Consider the following 16,466-nt stretch of genomic DNA (forward strand, 5'->3'; position numbering starts at 1 on the left):
GACAAATAAGTGCATTGAACTCTTTTACGTTCAAAAAAACAAATACACCAAGATGAAGTTAGTAGCCAAAGGAGGTAGCTGTTTGATAAATAATTCAGAATAGAGTTTTATTTTATAGAATCACAGAATTGTAGAATCATAGAATAATTTGGGTTGGAAGGGACCTTAAAGATCACCCAGTCCCACCCCCCTGCCATGGGCAGGGACACCTTCCGCTAGCCCAGGTTGCCCAAAGCCCCGTCCAACCTGGCCTTGAACCCTTCCAGGGAGGGGGCAGCCACAGCTTCTCTGGGCAACCTGTGCCAGGGCCTCACCACCCTCACAGGGAAGAATTTCTTCCTGATAGCTAATCTTTCAGTTTAAAAACATTACCCCTCATCCTGTCCCTACACTCCCTCATAGAGTCCCTCCCCACCTTTCCTGTAGGCCCTCTTTAAGTGCTGGAAGGAATTTCTTTGTTAACTAGGTTGACCGGACATATTAATTCCAGGGAAATAGAGAGGACTGAACTGTTCATTTTGGACAGCATACAGATTTCTAGCATATCTGAGAAATGCAATGGTTTAGGGTAGAATGTGTCAGAAAAGTGGTTTTCTTATGAAATGAAAAAAAAAAATATTCTGTGTTCTTCCAAAGTATAGGAACCTAACTGAGAAATGTTCTTAAACAATCCCTTTTAAATGGCAGTGAAACAGGGAGGAATTTAATGCTTCGCAGTGGACATACTGGCTGAGACAGAGAGAGACAGGGAGGTTTTAAATATGAAAATTAATCCTACTCTCTTGAGCAGCAGTCAGAATATTCCTAAAGGTATACTAGGACATAATGCTTGGCAGAAAGCAGAAAGGGGAGGGCCACTTCAAAATTCAAGTGCTGTTTTTGTTGCTCTAGTCTGCCTCTTGAATTTGTCCAGACTAGCAGAGGGGAGAGAGGGAGTGGAAAAACTCCCCCTCACGTGTCCATTGCAGCTGGATCATCCAGGCTGTGGCATGTTCTGTGCTGAGAAGGAAGCACGGGGCAGTTCATATCTTGTTCTCCTGCCGTCTGTGGGCATTCTTTCCAAACTTGTACACCAGCCTTCTGTCCACTCGTTCCAAAACGCCTGTTTTATAATAGTAACTGCAGGGGTGAAAAGAAACGAAACAATGGAGAAAGTAGAAGTCACATCAGAGGAGTTCTTTACGTGGACTTCATGGCAGCAGAACAGCACATGAGTCACTGTGTTCTTTACAGTCAGAGGGGTCCACTCTGTTAAATTGCTCTTCTGACTTTAAAGAGCTTTAAACTTTCCCATGTGCCTTGCATATGCCTTCCACTCTTTGAAAGATAAAAGAATTACAAAGAAATGTGTTCTTTGGTTGGTTATATTTTTCCTGTAAGATTACCACAGTTCAGAAGAAACCACCAGTATTACTGCTACAGCAAAAAGGGTCATTTTGTGGGTGGTCACTTGGCAAAATTCTCAGCTGAGGTAAAGTGTGACAGCTTTGTTGTCATCAGTAGAGCTACAACTCTGTACTGGTTTACATTTAGCCCTGTGATATTGGTTAGAAACAAAGGAAACTGGGTTCTATCTCACGACCTATAGAATAAACATGAAGAAAATAACCAGACACCCTGCCACCCACCACCCCCCAACACACACCCACAACCCCCTAAGTTTTCCAGATTGTTCTGAAAAATGGATGCTGAGGTAGACGTCAACTGAAATGAGGAGCCCTGTTGCCTGTTAACTCATCGGAGAGCTCTGCTCAATTTTTCATATGTCATTCTGTCATTTTTCTTCCTAGGTCCCCACATCTTTACCAGAGCTTCTGATTTAACAACCCGAAAAATGCCTTGTCCCCTGTCTCCCCATTCCAGGATGCCACCATTTTCTTCAGGAGAAAGGAGCAAATCTCTTACAAATTCCCATAAAGGAGAACTCTGCAGGTCTTGAACAGGAAGAAGACAGATATTTAGTCAATGTTTTATTACTCATGCCAAAGTACTAAGGCAGAGTTGTATTTACAGTTTGTTATCAGGTTGTCAACCTCACAACCTAAGTGCACTTATCGCAGTTCAACTTTCAAAATTTTTGTGCATTGCTTCTCTGTAACTGGCTTCAAATTACTTGCTCAAAAAACCCAAACCCAAAACAGGGTCATGCAAATACCTATGATGCTAGAGTCTGTTTTTTTCACTCCAGAAAATAGTGAATTTTACTGTCTTGCAAAGTTTATGTCATTCATAGCTTCTGTTCCACAGATCAACAGTGACTTCAACAAAGTATTTAACTTGAAGTTTTAAAAGTAATTTTCAAGTTAAAGTGTTTTAAGTGAAAGATTGCAACAAACATTGGCTTGCCTGAAAATGAGACAATAATATGAGTTGCAAAGCCTATTTCCCATCATTGCTAGATTCTTCTCTGTTATTACAACTCAGTTCAAAAGTTTGGTTTAGCATCAGATGTTCTAGAAATAATGTGATTTTACTGAAAAAGCCAGTAGAACCTTTATATGCATCTATTGCCTTAACTTCAGATTAGTTACTAGCTAATCAAGGTGCTGGGGATTAAATGAATATTCAATCCCAACACTGACCACAAGTGTTTAAAAATCAGGAGTCAGACCCCCCCCCCAAAGTCCTGAGAGCAACATAAGAATAATGACAATTATAAAAATATTTGAGGTTTCTTATTTGTTTTCCTGCATTTAAAACCTTTAGGTTATTTTCAGCTTATGTTTTTCCAGTAACTCTTCCACTAAAATAGCTAGAAACCCTTTAAAAAGGTAAACAAAAAAGGAAATGTGGCTTTAAGATAAATGCCACGTACCTCAAGTCTCATGATAAAATCATGAGAGCTGGCAGAACTTAAAAGCCAAACCTCCGTGAAATTTTATTTGTTTGTGGTGCCGTTAAAGTTTCTTTTGATAACCACATGTAGCTGGAGAATTAGAGCAACATAACCTATGTAATCCTGACTCCAGTTTTGAGTTTCTGATGTGTGCTTACTTGTTCTACCACAACTGTGACATTCTTGGCCGTTGATGTTACCTGCCTTCCTTATCACAGGGTGGGACTGAACTGCAGAATAACGTGAGCAGTGAAGAAGGAACTCCTGAGTCTGGCGGCAACTTGGTCAAAAGGTCACCTATCCAAATGCCACGCAACGTGAAGTCAAAGTGGGACTGTGAGCTACTAACTATCTCCTTAATAAAGCTCTAGCACAAAGGTAAACCCAAGTGAATAATTAACACGCAGCTGTATGGATTGCAGCACAACAAAACGTGAAATTTTTTTCAATGCCCTGTTCAAAATACTTGGATTCTGTAGACACGTGGAATTTGGTGCATGGTGTGCATGGATGAAATGTACCCTCTGTGATACGCAGCCAGCAGATTTCTTAGCTTAGTGCTGTGCAGTGCTTCTAAAAAGTCAAAACTGCCTCAGCAGACAACATGCTTGCACAGGTGACCAACACTTCAACAGTGTCTGTCTCAATATTGTAATAGTGCAGAGAACAATTAGAAGAGGATAATGAATGAAACTGGGATGATTATCAAAGTCTGCTAACAACACTTATATGCAACCATAGAATAGTTTGGGTCAGAAGGGACCTTTAAATGTCATCTAGTCCAAGCTTCTGAATGTCCTCAATGAACAGGGACATTTTCAGCTAGATCAGGTTGCTCAGAGCCCATCCAACCTGACCTTGAATGTTTCCAGGGATGAGGCATCTACCACCTCTCTGGGCAACCTGTTCTGGTGTTTTACCGCTCCAGTGGTTACAAAAAATTGTATCTGCTTGGTACACATCTAGTGAGAAGGGCGATCAGCGAAATCTGTGAGAGTGACTACAAAGTGAAGAACCACAAATCCATTTTACTGGATAAATCGTAGTGGGCTAAAAATATCAAAATAGGGGGACTTTTGTCAAAATGGGCTGTAGTTTTATATTCTTATATCCCATTGTGTTTATGTTTCTAAGAGCTGACCTCCAAGAGTTTATTTTGCTGCATGTGAAGCCATAATACAAAAAGATGGAAGCAAGACGTCTGTGTGCATGCAGGGCTATCTGAAGGCCTTGTGCTTTCAGTTATGAAGGTTTCATGGCATATTCAGAGTCTGCTGCTGGCCCAGGAGAGCATCAGCCAGAATTGGTAAGACAGTATTCTGGGATTTTTTTTTTTTTTTTTTTTTGACTGCTTCTTCTCGTATCGATGAGTTTGTTCAGTATTCTTTTATTGACTGAAGGGCTTGACCAAGGAAGTGTCCCAAACTGCCTAAATCCTAATGTAAAATGCAGGTAAATTCAGCCAGCAACACTAATACCTCAGAGCCCATTAAGAGTTATTAGATTATTAGTGCTGGTTAATGGTCAGAACCGAGTGACCACAGAATGTCCTGGTTGTGTGTAGATGTAGTCAGACACCTGATATTTTGCTAGTTTTACCCATTTGCCTCCTCAGCAGATAAATAACAAGCTCAACTGTGTTTAAGATCAACAGGATCTATATTTCTGACTGTATTAGTCCACCAGCTATAGGACCTCCCACAAAAATTCAAAGTATTCTCATGGAAATGAAGTTGTGCTTCTGCCGTTTTGGAATCTATGGACAAAAGAACAGCTTTGCTCTGCTCAGTACCTGGCTTGCAGCCTCAGGGAATGTACAAAGGCTCCTGGGATCCTGCTTCTCTTCAAAATACAAATTCAGAAATGTTGGGATCTCTGCTAATCGCTACTTCTCTGCATACTGCAGATATTTCAGGGAAAACATTAGAGAAGAAGTAAATGGCCTGGATTTTTTTCATTTTTAGAAATCTCTTGAACTGCTAAATATTGCTAAGCTTTGAATATAGTGTCTCCTGTTGAGTGAAGATTATTACATACAAACAAGTTTACTTACAGTCCTTGGATGGCTTTGTTTCTTCTGCATCAGTAAAAAAAAGAAATGCCTAAAAGGGAAAAACATAACCCAGTGTTCACAACAATAACTCCTGAACTGAAATTTAAAGCCAAGTCCTGGCCCTTTGCAGCTTTACTTATGAACGTAGTTCAGAATAGAAGTTGTAAAGAACATGCAGACTACAAACCCATGAAATAATTTTTCAACTTATCTGCTGCTAAAATTATTTGTCTCTCCCACTACTCTGACTATGTCTGAGGGTTGTTGGGTTTTTTTTAACTTTTGGGGTTTTTTTCTTACCCTTTGCGTTGTGTCTCTATATCTCTATTCACATGATTCATGTGTGCTAAGTTTCCTTTCCCTCTGGTCCCTTTGCATTTGGTTTTTGCTGTCATCTATATCACAGTTTCTTTCCCTTTCTTTACACTTAGTTAGTCCTTTCTCATTCAGCCCTTTAAAACTGCTCCTGCAGTCTTCCCTACCTCCTTCCTCTAAGTAAAAATCATCTCTATTGCTGGAAATCAGATCTTCACAGGGCTGGAACTTGTCTGTTTTAGTAGGACAGTATCACCTTTTAAAGGAGTCATTACATTCATAAATAAATTCATTGCACATACAAATCTGCATTCAAGGAACTTAATTCATGTTGTGAGTCTGGCATGCAAAATTGGGAAAAGACAGAATTAAGCCTGCTTGTGCAGCCATGGTTTGGCCCATTGCTTAAGTATGTTGTGGCAAGGTCTTGCATTACTGGACTACATACTGCCTTTCCTCACAGGCCTTATGCAGTTCATAAAAGTGGATATGCATGAGCTGTTGTATTTAATTTACTGCCAAGTGTTCAATCTCTGCACTGACTATAAATGTTCATTTTCTTAACGAGCTTTTCTCCCCAGCTCTGTATTCTTTAATTCCCTTAATAACATCCTTATCTCCTGCATTCAATAATCTCCCTCTGAACGGCCTGTCTGCCATGATACAGGAATACTGGGTGGAAGACAGAGATGGCAGTCCCACAGGAGAGCAGTGCCAGCCTAAAACACAGGGTTCTTTCGTTCTTCCAGCAGCCTCTAGTCTTGCTCACCTCTCCCAGTCTTACCCGTACTAGTGACAACAGTCTCAGTTGCTGCACAACCCTACTTCATTTTGATAAGGCTTATCCATGTATTTTCTTAGGCACTGTCTTGTCTCTGGTGTTCCCAGTATCTCAATGCTCCTGTTCCTTTCCGCTTCAGCCTTCCCCCCCTCCATGTTCACCATGTACCAGGTCACCCTCTGCTGTCGCCTTCTCCCTTTCTGGTCCCTGTGCCTCACCAGCCGCTCTCCCTGCAGGGCAGCTGAGGTGGGTGAGGTGGCCGAGCTCCAGCACGTCATAACCCAGCAGCTGCTCACCATCAGGAGCCACTGGCAGTGTCAGCTCCCTTGGGACCCTCCAGGACTTGCACGCCTAAGACTTCTGTTCTTTTACAGCAGCCCTGTGGCTCCGGTTTGGTCAAATACTCCCCTAAGCCAGAGAAGGCTTGAGCCATTGAGGGCTCCAAGCAGCTGAAATGCTGCTCAGTTTCTCATTGCTAGAGCATAGGGAAATGACCTTCTGAATCTCCCTGCTTAGAGGAAACTCTCTTGCTCATATCATCACAATGGACCCTTGTGGAATTACCCTAGCTTGGGGTACACACTAGTTAATCTTTGGGGAATAGTGAATATAGAGTGAGGGTATCCTGCAGCAGAGATTTCACTATTTCACTTAGACAAAACTGTCAATAACTTAATTTTTGAACCTAAATTCATTTAAGCAGTAATAAATCTTCCAAGACAAGGTTGAAAATTGTAAATTAAAATTGTTTCCATTCAAGAACATCACTAAGCATACCACTAATGAGGTGGATTATCAGTGCATACTGCAGCGTTAATAACCCCATAAAAGAAAACTTCTTGCTTACTCTTTAAGAAGCAGAGCAACCTTCATTACTTTGAGTTACAGGCATAACAATGTATTATGTCTTTCTGTAACCAGTCAGGATGTAAACCTCCCTTGGATTATGCAGGTTGACCAGTTTCAGTAGAGAGGCCAAGGAGAGAGCAGTGCTTGGGATCTGTTTGGAGATTTGACTGGCTCACAGAGACGAGCCTGGTCTGCATGTGATTGTGAGGCCCAAAGTCGCACTGAGCTGCTCTTCTGCCTGCCATATTTCTGTGTGCTTCTCAATGCAGTGTCTAAGCTGCTCCTGTATTTTGCCTTTCTTCAGTGCTCGAGGCTGTGGATCCCACATTTTCTGTTAATGTGGAATTCACACAAAAATAGAATGCTTTTTGTTTTGCATTCGATTTCTGGGATACTAACCACACGTCTTCATATTCTGTAAGATGAAATACAAGTATTTGCCACAAATGGCATCTAGGAACTGTTCCTGGGTCATACTGCACAACTGTAAGCCGCTGATTTTAAAGTGGGAAAGGGAAATGCAGTTGGCATCTAGTTTGTACTGGGCACAGCAAAACTGCAACCACTCACAGACATTGTTCTTTCTCCAGTATTCTGGGTGGATGGATGTCCAGAAAGAATAAGAATCTACAACATAGTTGACAAGAAAGAGGAACATTGCAATGCAAAGCTTATAGTGCACTTCATTTTAATAAGCATATTTGAAGCAAAACTTATCCCTCTTCCTTCTTCTGTTACGACTGCAGTCTTCCTTCCTTATTCCTCTAGAACACATCAAGCCCTGCCTTTTGTGTTTTTCTGTCTCCTATTGTCACAGGCTTTTGTATTTTAAATATTCATATCAATTGTGTGAGACATTCCAAGAGAAAGTGCTTACATGTGAAAAAAATAGAAAATGCACCTCTTAAAATGGAATTCAAAAAAATTTAAAAAGGTCAGAGTACAGAATTTGTGAGAACTTAACACTCTGTGGTAAAAAGGAGTGATGTGTTCCTAGACTAAAATAACCTCAGATCTTAGATGTGAAAGTTCTCTCATTCAACGACCCCTAACTGCACTCTGGCAGATGGGTAAATACCATTAATTTATTATTATTTTTCTTATAATTCCAGCAAGTTCTTTCACTCCTTTCATCTAAAATGATGTTGTTAATGTTGTCATAGGGAATATTTTTTTGCTAGATGAGAAAATGAAAAGTGTATTACTCTTAACACACTTATCACTGGAGAAATATTTCTGACAGGTAAAAGGAAGAGTGGAAGAGCTTCTAAGTAAACCTGCCAGTCACTTGTAACCTAAAACTACTTGCCAATTAAATGCCCAATTTTTTAACAGCCTTATGTCCTTAGCAATGCAGTTACCAGAAAGATGTGTAGAAATGTGTATATATCTGCAACAAACGTTTAGTTTTTTTCTAGAAAAAACATATTTTAACTATTACTGATGTAAAATCTAGGTCTGGTATAATAAACCTATATGCTGCAGCTCACAAGCATAATCTGTGACTCAAACATTTTCTCTCAAATAAAAATACAGGCTCCTATTATTGAGGCTGCTTGGGCTTATAGTGATGGGCACACTCTTTAAAAAGCTCTGCTTTTTCTTTCTGTGAGCTAGACTGATACATGCATGAGAAGGTCTGATCTTGCAGTCTTCTTCTGTTGGATGATTGGAAGAATTATAGGGAATGGCAAGAATGTCCTTTCTGTATCCATTCAGATAACATTTGGGGAAAACAGAATTCAAGTCTGCATCTCCAAATCATCATTTTAATTCATTCATTACTCAGTTTACTTCTATTATTTTAAGCCTTTAAGGATGACTACTAATTTCTCTCAGGTGAGATTCTCAAGCAGTTACAGAAATCCCAGCCTTGAGATATTATTGCTTTAGGAGCTTTAAGGATTCTAAATTGATTTTGAATATCTGTAATATTTATTATAGCACTGGAGTGGCGCAGTTACAAAACAGTAAATAGCAATAGAAAGGCAATCAAATATGTGAATAAGAGTACTGTAAAAAAATCAGAAAAGGTTTAGTTTATTTTCACATCTCACAGCATTGTACGCTTGACTTCTATTTCACAATTTCCTAGTCCAATCATTCATTATTTATTATTTATTTTTCCAATTAATTCCTGTACATTTTATTTTAGGCATTGCTTACGTGAAGTTGTAATTCAAAATCGGTTATGATAGCACTGCAAACCAAGTGAGTTGTATGGGTCTAGACAGCCAGTTCAGAGTGCAAAATGATGCAAATGGACTGGATCAGTTTCCATAGTAAAATTAGTTCAAAGAGTTCAAAATTGTGACAGAATAACTGAAATATGGATCTTGCCTCCTACATGGCTTCTGTAAAGTAATTAATACTTGTAATTATAGGTCCTAAAAGTTTACGGAGGAATTTGTGGTTGCTTTCATGAATCATTCCCATGCTATAAATATCTTCATATGTATGCACATATAGAATTAATGTAATACTGAATGCTGTGATTTCAATGCTGAGATGCTACTGTGACATCCTAGCAAAGGCAAGAGGTGGGCAGAAGCTCCAGGTCTGACTTTTGGGACCCACACCTTGAGGATATTTGAATCTCAGATTTTATTCATCTCCTTATTTAAAAGGAAAATCAGATGAGCTTGACATTGGATTGGCTTTATGAGCCCTGCAGACTGCGCACACCTGGCTATGTCAGAGTCTGAAGGCTTCCCTGGGGGAGAATGGGAGTGCTGGGAGCATCAGGCTCACAAGGCTTCTGCCAGGGAAAAAGAAAAAAAAAAAAAAAAAAAGCAAGCTTTAAAATCAGGCTTGAGCTCTACAGGAATCCCAAATTCAGAGGTTGCTCAAGAAAAGCAGAAGGCTGAACTCATCGCTTTCTGAACCAGGCATACTTTTTTTTTTTTTAATCCTCTGCCAACAGCCTCCAGCCCCCTTAGGAAAACTGGAACATCACCACATCCTCAGCCGGAGAGATGTCCCAGCTGAGGGGCCTCCCTGCGGGGCTGGCAGTGAATCCAGCCCCGTGTTTCATGGGCCACTCGGTGAGCTGCTGCAGCGAGCCAGCCCGGACCCCTTCACTGTACCCCTGGACAAACGCAGCCGAGGGACAACGTCATGGCTTTGTTCACAAGAGTGTTGGATTGCTCATTTTTTTCTATCTTAAGGCAACATGAAAGAAAAGCAGAACTATTTGTTCTGCCATTCCACAGGTACAGTGAAAAACCTTGAAATATTTTGGCCATTGGGCTTGAAACTTTGACTTGATTGGGATAAATATCAGCTTCGCTGCCAATATTTATATTGTCATATAAATGGCACAGCATGCACCTTTCGTGGAACAGCACTCAACTCGTCCAGTTTCCTTGTTTGCTTTAGCATTGGAAAGACTCTTTTTTTTTTTTTTTTTAAATATTCCAGGGCCTCCTGAAGTACTGTTGTATACGATGAGCATTTAAAAGGTGCTGACACCAAGACTTTACCTTTGTATGTGCTCTCGCCTTTTATTTCTCATATCAGAGTTAAGTATTCAGGGACCTTTCCTGTCTTCTAAATGATGGACATGAACCAAGGTATTATGCCACTGTGGAAGAAAAGATCAGCCAAAAACAATGGCTCTAAAAAAGATTTTCAGGTTTTCTTTTAGAGAAAAAGAAAGGGGCAGGCAGAATTTCATACCACATAAAAACCTAAGGACAGAAGATGTGCAGAAAGGTAAGGTGGGCACAGGTAGATCCCCCAGTGACAGGGACATGCCAGAACTGGGCCTAAAACTACAACTTGAGGGCAAGGGAGGAGGATACCTGGCAGGATGATGGTGGGTCGCTGAGGGTGCAGAAAGCACAGAATTCAGACCTTGCCCTTTCCACTATTTTAAGGTGATTTCCACTGCCTGTTCAGCAGCATTGACTAATTGTACTGCTTCTTGAGCCTGGGTGTTTAAACCCTTTTGTTCCCAGCAGGCTCCAGCCCTCAGGGAATGGCATTTGTTGACATAGTCTTCCCAGATTGCACAGGTTGTTTCAATCAGGAGACTTCATTCATGTCCCATAGCTAAGGTGACACTGCCAAAATGAGTCTCCTGCCTTGCAGGGGATGTGGTTTTATCAATGGTGACAAGCAAAGCTGTGGAAGGCGGTAAGTCTCACGTAGGTTCAGGAACCCAAACCAAATCAAAGACAGCTGTCCAGATTTTCCTGGGATGCACTGATTTCTGCACGGCACATGCAGGCAAGCTAATACAGTACGTGTGCTTAGAACAGGGGGAAATACTGCTGTCAGCCATAGCAAGACTGGGTGGTCTGTTTCTATGTAGCCCAGTTTTAATATAGGGCAGGCAGATCATTCCTACATAATTTGGCCCACCTTTTTGTCATTTGGAAAAGATACATTTCATTTAGGCATAACGTTTTAATTTTTGAAGCTAGAATTTCTGTATATTTCTGTATTATTTTCCCTTTTTCCTCCAGCGCTGGAACACAGAGAAGAAATGAAAATGACACAGTATTTTTAGTGTCACAGATTTTAACTTCCTCTACTTTGTATTAAGAAAAAAGAATGCCCCCAAATATAAATCCTGATAGATTCTGATTGCCAGAAAATAAAAACATTAAATTGACCAATGTGGGAACTGTAAAGGCAAACTAACCCTATGGTTCTTCTTGTAGGAACTTGGAGATTGCTGCACTGTCCCAGACTAAAGTCCCTGTAAGCCAGAGTGCTGCCTCTGATTGGGTCTGCTGGAACAATTTCACATTTTTGGAGAAAATACTACAGAAAGTTACTACTTTGGGCTTGTACATAAAAATACTAGTGCTCTTTCTAGCACAGGAGCTGAGCCTTGTGATAGCCTGCAAATCAGTGGTCTCCATCTGTTTCTTTCTACGCAGTTTCTTCCTAGGCCATCCCTTTTTCATCTGTTTAACCTTGAGTTTCTACTTTGTTTCTAGCAAGTACAAAATAGGTTTTCAAAATACACAGGGATCACAACCCTTAAGCCTATTACTGTCACCAGAAGAAAGTGTAGGTTTAATGTTATTACACTGACCTAGATTCTTCTCTGGCTTCAGAACAAAGTGCTTACTTTTCTGTTCAAGGGCTGCTTGTGCGACGCTGATGGCACTGCAGTAGTGGTTTTACTTGTGTGTGCTAGACATGTTAAACGTGCTCCTTGGCTGCTGTGGAAGGAATGATAAGAGAATTTACAGGCTGGTTTAAATTTGACTCAGGAGAGAAATTATTGTAACCATGAAGGACTACTGGAAAGCCTAAAAGCATCAAAAATTGAGCAATAGAAAACCTGTGGAGGAAGAAACACAGCTCCTACCCTGGTCAGAAAATGCTAATTATTTCCTCAGCTCAGCTTTGCTTAGCAAGAGGCTGTCTGACCTGGTTGTTGCACAACGCGGTGTGTCTTAAGAGCTGAGGGAGCTTTGCACTGAGCTACAAGTGGAGCTCAATTTAACGTAATGGCTGGGGTAGAGACGCTGCAGCACTGTTCACCTGGATGAACTCAGAGCTGCGCAGCTGTAAAGTCCCAGACCTTATGCTGTAAACAAGTAACAGACTGCAGTAAAGCCAGAAATTGTCAAAATGCCTCAGACAAGCTGCTTTACCTTTGGCAAATGCTGATCTGCCGGTATCACAAGTTCCCTTGGGGTTATTTCAATTTCACTGTTGTGAGTTTTGTGTTTGGCATTGGTTTTGTTTTAAAAAGTGGAAGAAGATTGAATAACAGGCAAGTCTATAATAAAAATTAAGGCAAAAGAATAATTATTATTCTGACTGATCCAAAATCAACTTTAAATTAAATCACATCAGATATTTAAAAATGCACGTTTAAACTTTAAAACAAAATACTTTCTGTGATTTCAAATGAAATTTAGAATTGTCTTCTACATTGGAATGAAAACTAATACTAAAACAATATGATTTTTAAAAAAATAACAATTCAGTTCCTGCAGGGCTTTAAATACAGCCATTTAGTTGAAGGAAGAAGATTTATATTCTACCTCGTATGTCAAATTTAGCAATATAGAAACAAACACTTCGTCCTCAGTGGTCATGGATTAGCACCATCAGAAGCCACGCAAACAGTTCTGTTCTTTGTTACTCAAACTGTGCCTTGGCAGGAAAGGTTTTTTTTCCCTAAGACCAGCAGTGTTCTCATGTAAAAGGACAAAAATAACTTTGGAAGAGAAAAAATATTGCATAAAACTCTATTTTTTCCCAGTTGTCACCAAAAGTTTGGCTCAGTAACATGAGTGGTTTGTGCTACCTCTCTTTTCAGAGCCTGTTCAATTTTTCAGCCTGAGTGCGCAGAAGAATATCAGGACTGTTTAGGAATTTAAGCCAACTGTTTAGAAGGGAGAAGATTTCTAACAAGTAACACTTACTTAAGCTTCTGAACAGGGACCTGGCCTGACATCAGGGCATTTGGCATGAGTTCCTTCAGAGCTGGGATCCCCACAGGAGATGCGTGCCCTGATAAAGCGTAGGGTTTCCATATGCACAGTTAGAGGATTACATGCTTAACGTTGGCAGATTCTGCAGTGGGGAACTCTTGTGTTATTAGGGATGCATCTCTACAGGCATACAGTTCTCTGGTGGCTTTCAGAATCCTAGTTCTTGCCAGTTTAGTGTGTGTATATCTGGTCACTGCTATTCATTACAAAGTTGCAGAGCATTGGAGGAACTGTAAATCTCCCAAATTAAATTACTCCTGTTATATAGCTGAAGTGCTGGCAATGTTTTTGGTGACAAATGCTGGGGTTCAAGCAGATGGGGTAAACAAAAGGAGTCAAGAATCTGAGGCCATAGTTATGCTGCCCCTCTTAATGAACCATGCTCTCCTCTGGAAGTTCCTGTCTGCATCAGGTGTATCATCTTTTCAAACGAGGGGAAAGCATCAGTTCAGCACAACACGTAACAGGACTAAAGCCACTACTTGTTACTACTCTTCCTGTGCACCTTTATCTTGTATGGCTGATGATATGCTTGGAAAGGTCAGTAAGACTAGAAAATAGAATGCATACAGTAGAAGGCTCAGCAGAAGGTTCAGAATCCTTAGCCTGTTTTCTGCATGATTAATCTTCAATGAATTAAATTCAAAACACCCCTGAGTTTTTGACATTGTATGTTTTTTTCTATTGGAGTCTATCTACATACCTTTCTGATGATCACAGGTGGTGTAGTCATCTTCAGTTGTCCCAAATAACTCTGTCCAAGACGTCAGGGGATCACAAACCATTGTGTTTGACAGAAATGTGCTCTGAGTTACTGACTCCAGCATCACCTTAAGATATTAATACATTAGTTGAAGATGAAAAGATAACATTAAGGACTGAAGTTATAAGGCTACAGGCATTATTCCCGTGCTGCCTATGTATAGATCTATGAGATACCATTGCCCACCATCACCTAAACTTCAGCTGAAGCCAATGATGATCTTCTGAAAATTGCAGTGAAGGAAGGAACTGAGAAATTCAGGAACGATGCAGCTAATGGATATACCATAGGTAGATTTACAATAAAAATTATTGTAATAACACATTCCTAGGAACTTAATAATGCAATTTATGTACATAAAAATAAGAATGAGGAATAAACCATAAAATAATTAGAAACATGTAGATGAGGTTAACATTATGTTTTAATGAAATAATTGGTAAAAAATTTTGAGTAAGTCCCCATGCAAATGTATGATAAAATTTCATTCTGGTCATAAGGCTACTCACTTTGTCCATAAAAGACTGCCACAGATGTCAGCCAGTCCGGAGTGTGAGAAGATTAACAAAGTTTGAGAAAAAAATGTGTTTTCAAAAGAGATTAGAAACTGAGAATATATGCAGAAAACTGGTTGTATGCTTCAGGGAAGAAGGTTCTTGCACCAAAAGTGAGATGACTGAAGAACAAAGTAGTTGAGAAGTGGTGATATTTCAGTGAAAGAAACAAGTGGCTGAGGAAAACATGATTCATGACATGAACTGAAGTAGGTACAGAAGAGAACTTTTGCTCATCCCTTTCTCTTATACATGTATCACATATGTACATATGCATGGATTTCTCTGTTGACTAAGACTCACAACACCCAAGACCCTAGACCTCCCATAAGAAATTTAGTAGAAGTAGTGATGGTTTAGGAGACTTGAAGGAAAGAATTAAGTGGAATTTAAACCCACAGTTCTTTATGTTCTAGTTCACTTCTGCTTTCCTGTTTGGCAGAGAAATGTTCCATAAACTCACTGCTGTGAATGCATAAATGGACACAATCGTGGCTCTTTCTTACCTTTCAGACTTCACACAAAACTGCTCAAGCCAGTTTTGGCTCTTTTCTTCCAGCCTAAGCTGCTTCTGCCTTTCATAACTAATTCCAGCTTGGGTAATTTCTAGCAGAAAGACACCTGAGATGGTTTGGAGAGTAAGATGATGTTAAATATCAGTGTGTAGTCTAAAATTATTACAAAGTCAAAAACTGTCCAAATAGCTGCGTAGACTAAGGAAATGTGAAGGATTCAGAAGTTTTTATGGATAGATTGCCGAATTCAAAGAAAACACCGATCTTGGTCTAAATAAAGAAATGCTAAAATATGGAACATGGAAACATTTGGGAGGCTTCTGAAATCCTTTAATATACTGGAATTCATATACAGAGCAAGGTAATATTTCAATATCACATTTCCACTTAATCATACTTATTATTAATAATAATTATGAATGGAACATATGAGAATATAAACTATTAATCATTTTAGTCAATATGGTCAAAAAGTCTATTCTCTACGCATTTTTGCCAAAGGATTTAGTGTAGAATACCTTATACACGTATACATGTGTAGTTGTGCTTTTGGATGAACACCGTATATTCAGTGACCAATATAGAATTTTACAGAATTCATACAAAGTGATTCATATGAAGGTACCAGGTCCTGTCTCATGCATAAGAGGATTACAAGAATTTAAGTTTGTAATGGCCCCAATCCGATTTTTTGATTCCTCTGACTGAGTGGCCCACAGAGAGAAAAGTTCCCAAAGTCCCATCTATTTACAATTTAGAAAGTCAAAACAGTGGCATTTCTATCAGTTCTGAGTTGCTGTAGAATGTAATCCAGATCTAAATAAGTACAAAATGCTTATTTAAATTTTTCTGCAGTTGCTTTAATGCTTAATTCCAATACTTCAATGAGATGATGCCAGTTTAATATGCAGAGAATTCTCAAATTCATGGGGCCAGGTGGAAAGAGGTCGACTGTTCTTTACTGCAGTGCAAGTGTATTGACCCAAGTATCTCTGAAAAACAATGAATTAGAGATTCACTCAGGCTTACCCATCTATGCAAAAGAAAATACTTGCTTAATACAAAGCTAAAACATTTTTTTGCTCTCTTGAAATCAATGGGAATTCTTTCAAGAGAAAAATTTCACTGCTCATTAATCACCAAGGGGTGGCAGGACAGAGACACGCAGAAGAGGTGGACAGAAAGTCACAGAAGAACAGGAAGAACTATGAGTCGCTGACAACCCCCTTCTATAATGACAGGGCATTACCAGAGACGCACCTACATCTGTGCAGTAGATGATCCCAGTTAGTACCTCTGAAAAAGGTAGAGACCTCCAGGACACGTGTGATGACAG

The 16,466-nt window shown here is 39.8% G+C and overlaps 1 protein-coding gene across 1 annotated transcript; it reads right to left on the reverse strand.

Annotated features, from left to right (window-relative positions):
• Positions 1-1,022: 1,022 nt before the first annotated feature.
• Positions 1,023-14,125, reverse strand: ELF5 (E74 like ETS transcription factor 5). The gene is given in 8 exon segments (XM_074809784.1): positions 1,023-1,119; positions 1,727-1,934; positions 2,995-3,044; positions 3,046-3,133; positions 4,890-4,938; positions 5,062-5,068; positions 7,239-7,461; positions 14,002-14,125. Coding segments are annotated over 8 exon segments (846 nt in total).
• Positions 14,126-16,466: the final 2,341 nt, after the last annotated feature.

The sequence above is a fragment of the Strix aluco genome, chromosome 31, assembly GCF_031877795.1.
Source record: "Strix aluco isolate bStrAlu1 chromosome 31, bStrAlu1.hap1, whole genome shotgun sequence".
Lineage (NCBI taxonomy): Eukaryota > Metazoa > Chordata > Aves > Strigiformes > Strigidae > Strix > Strix aluco.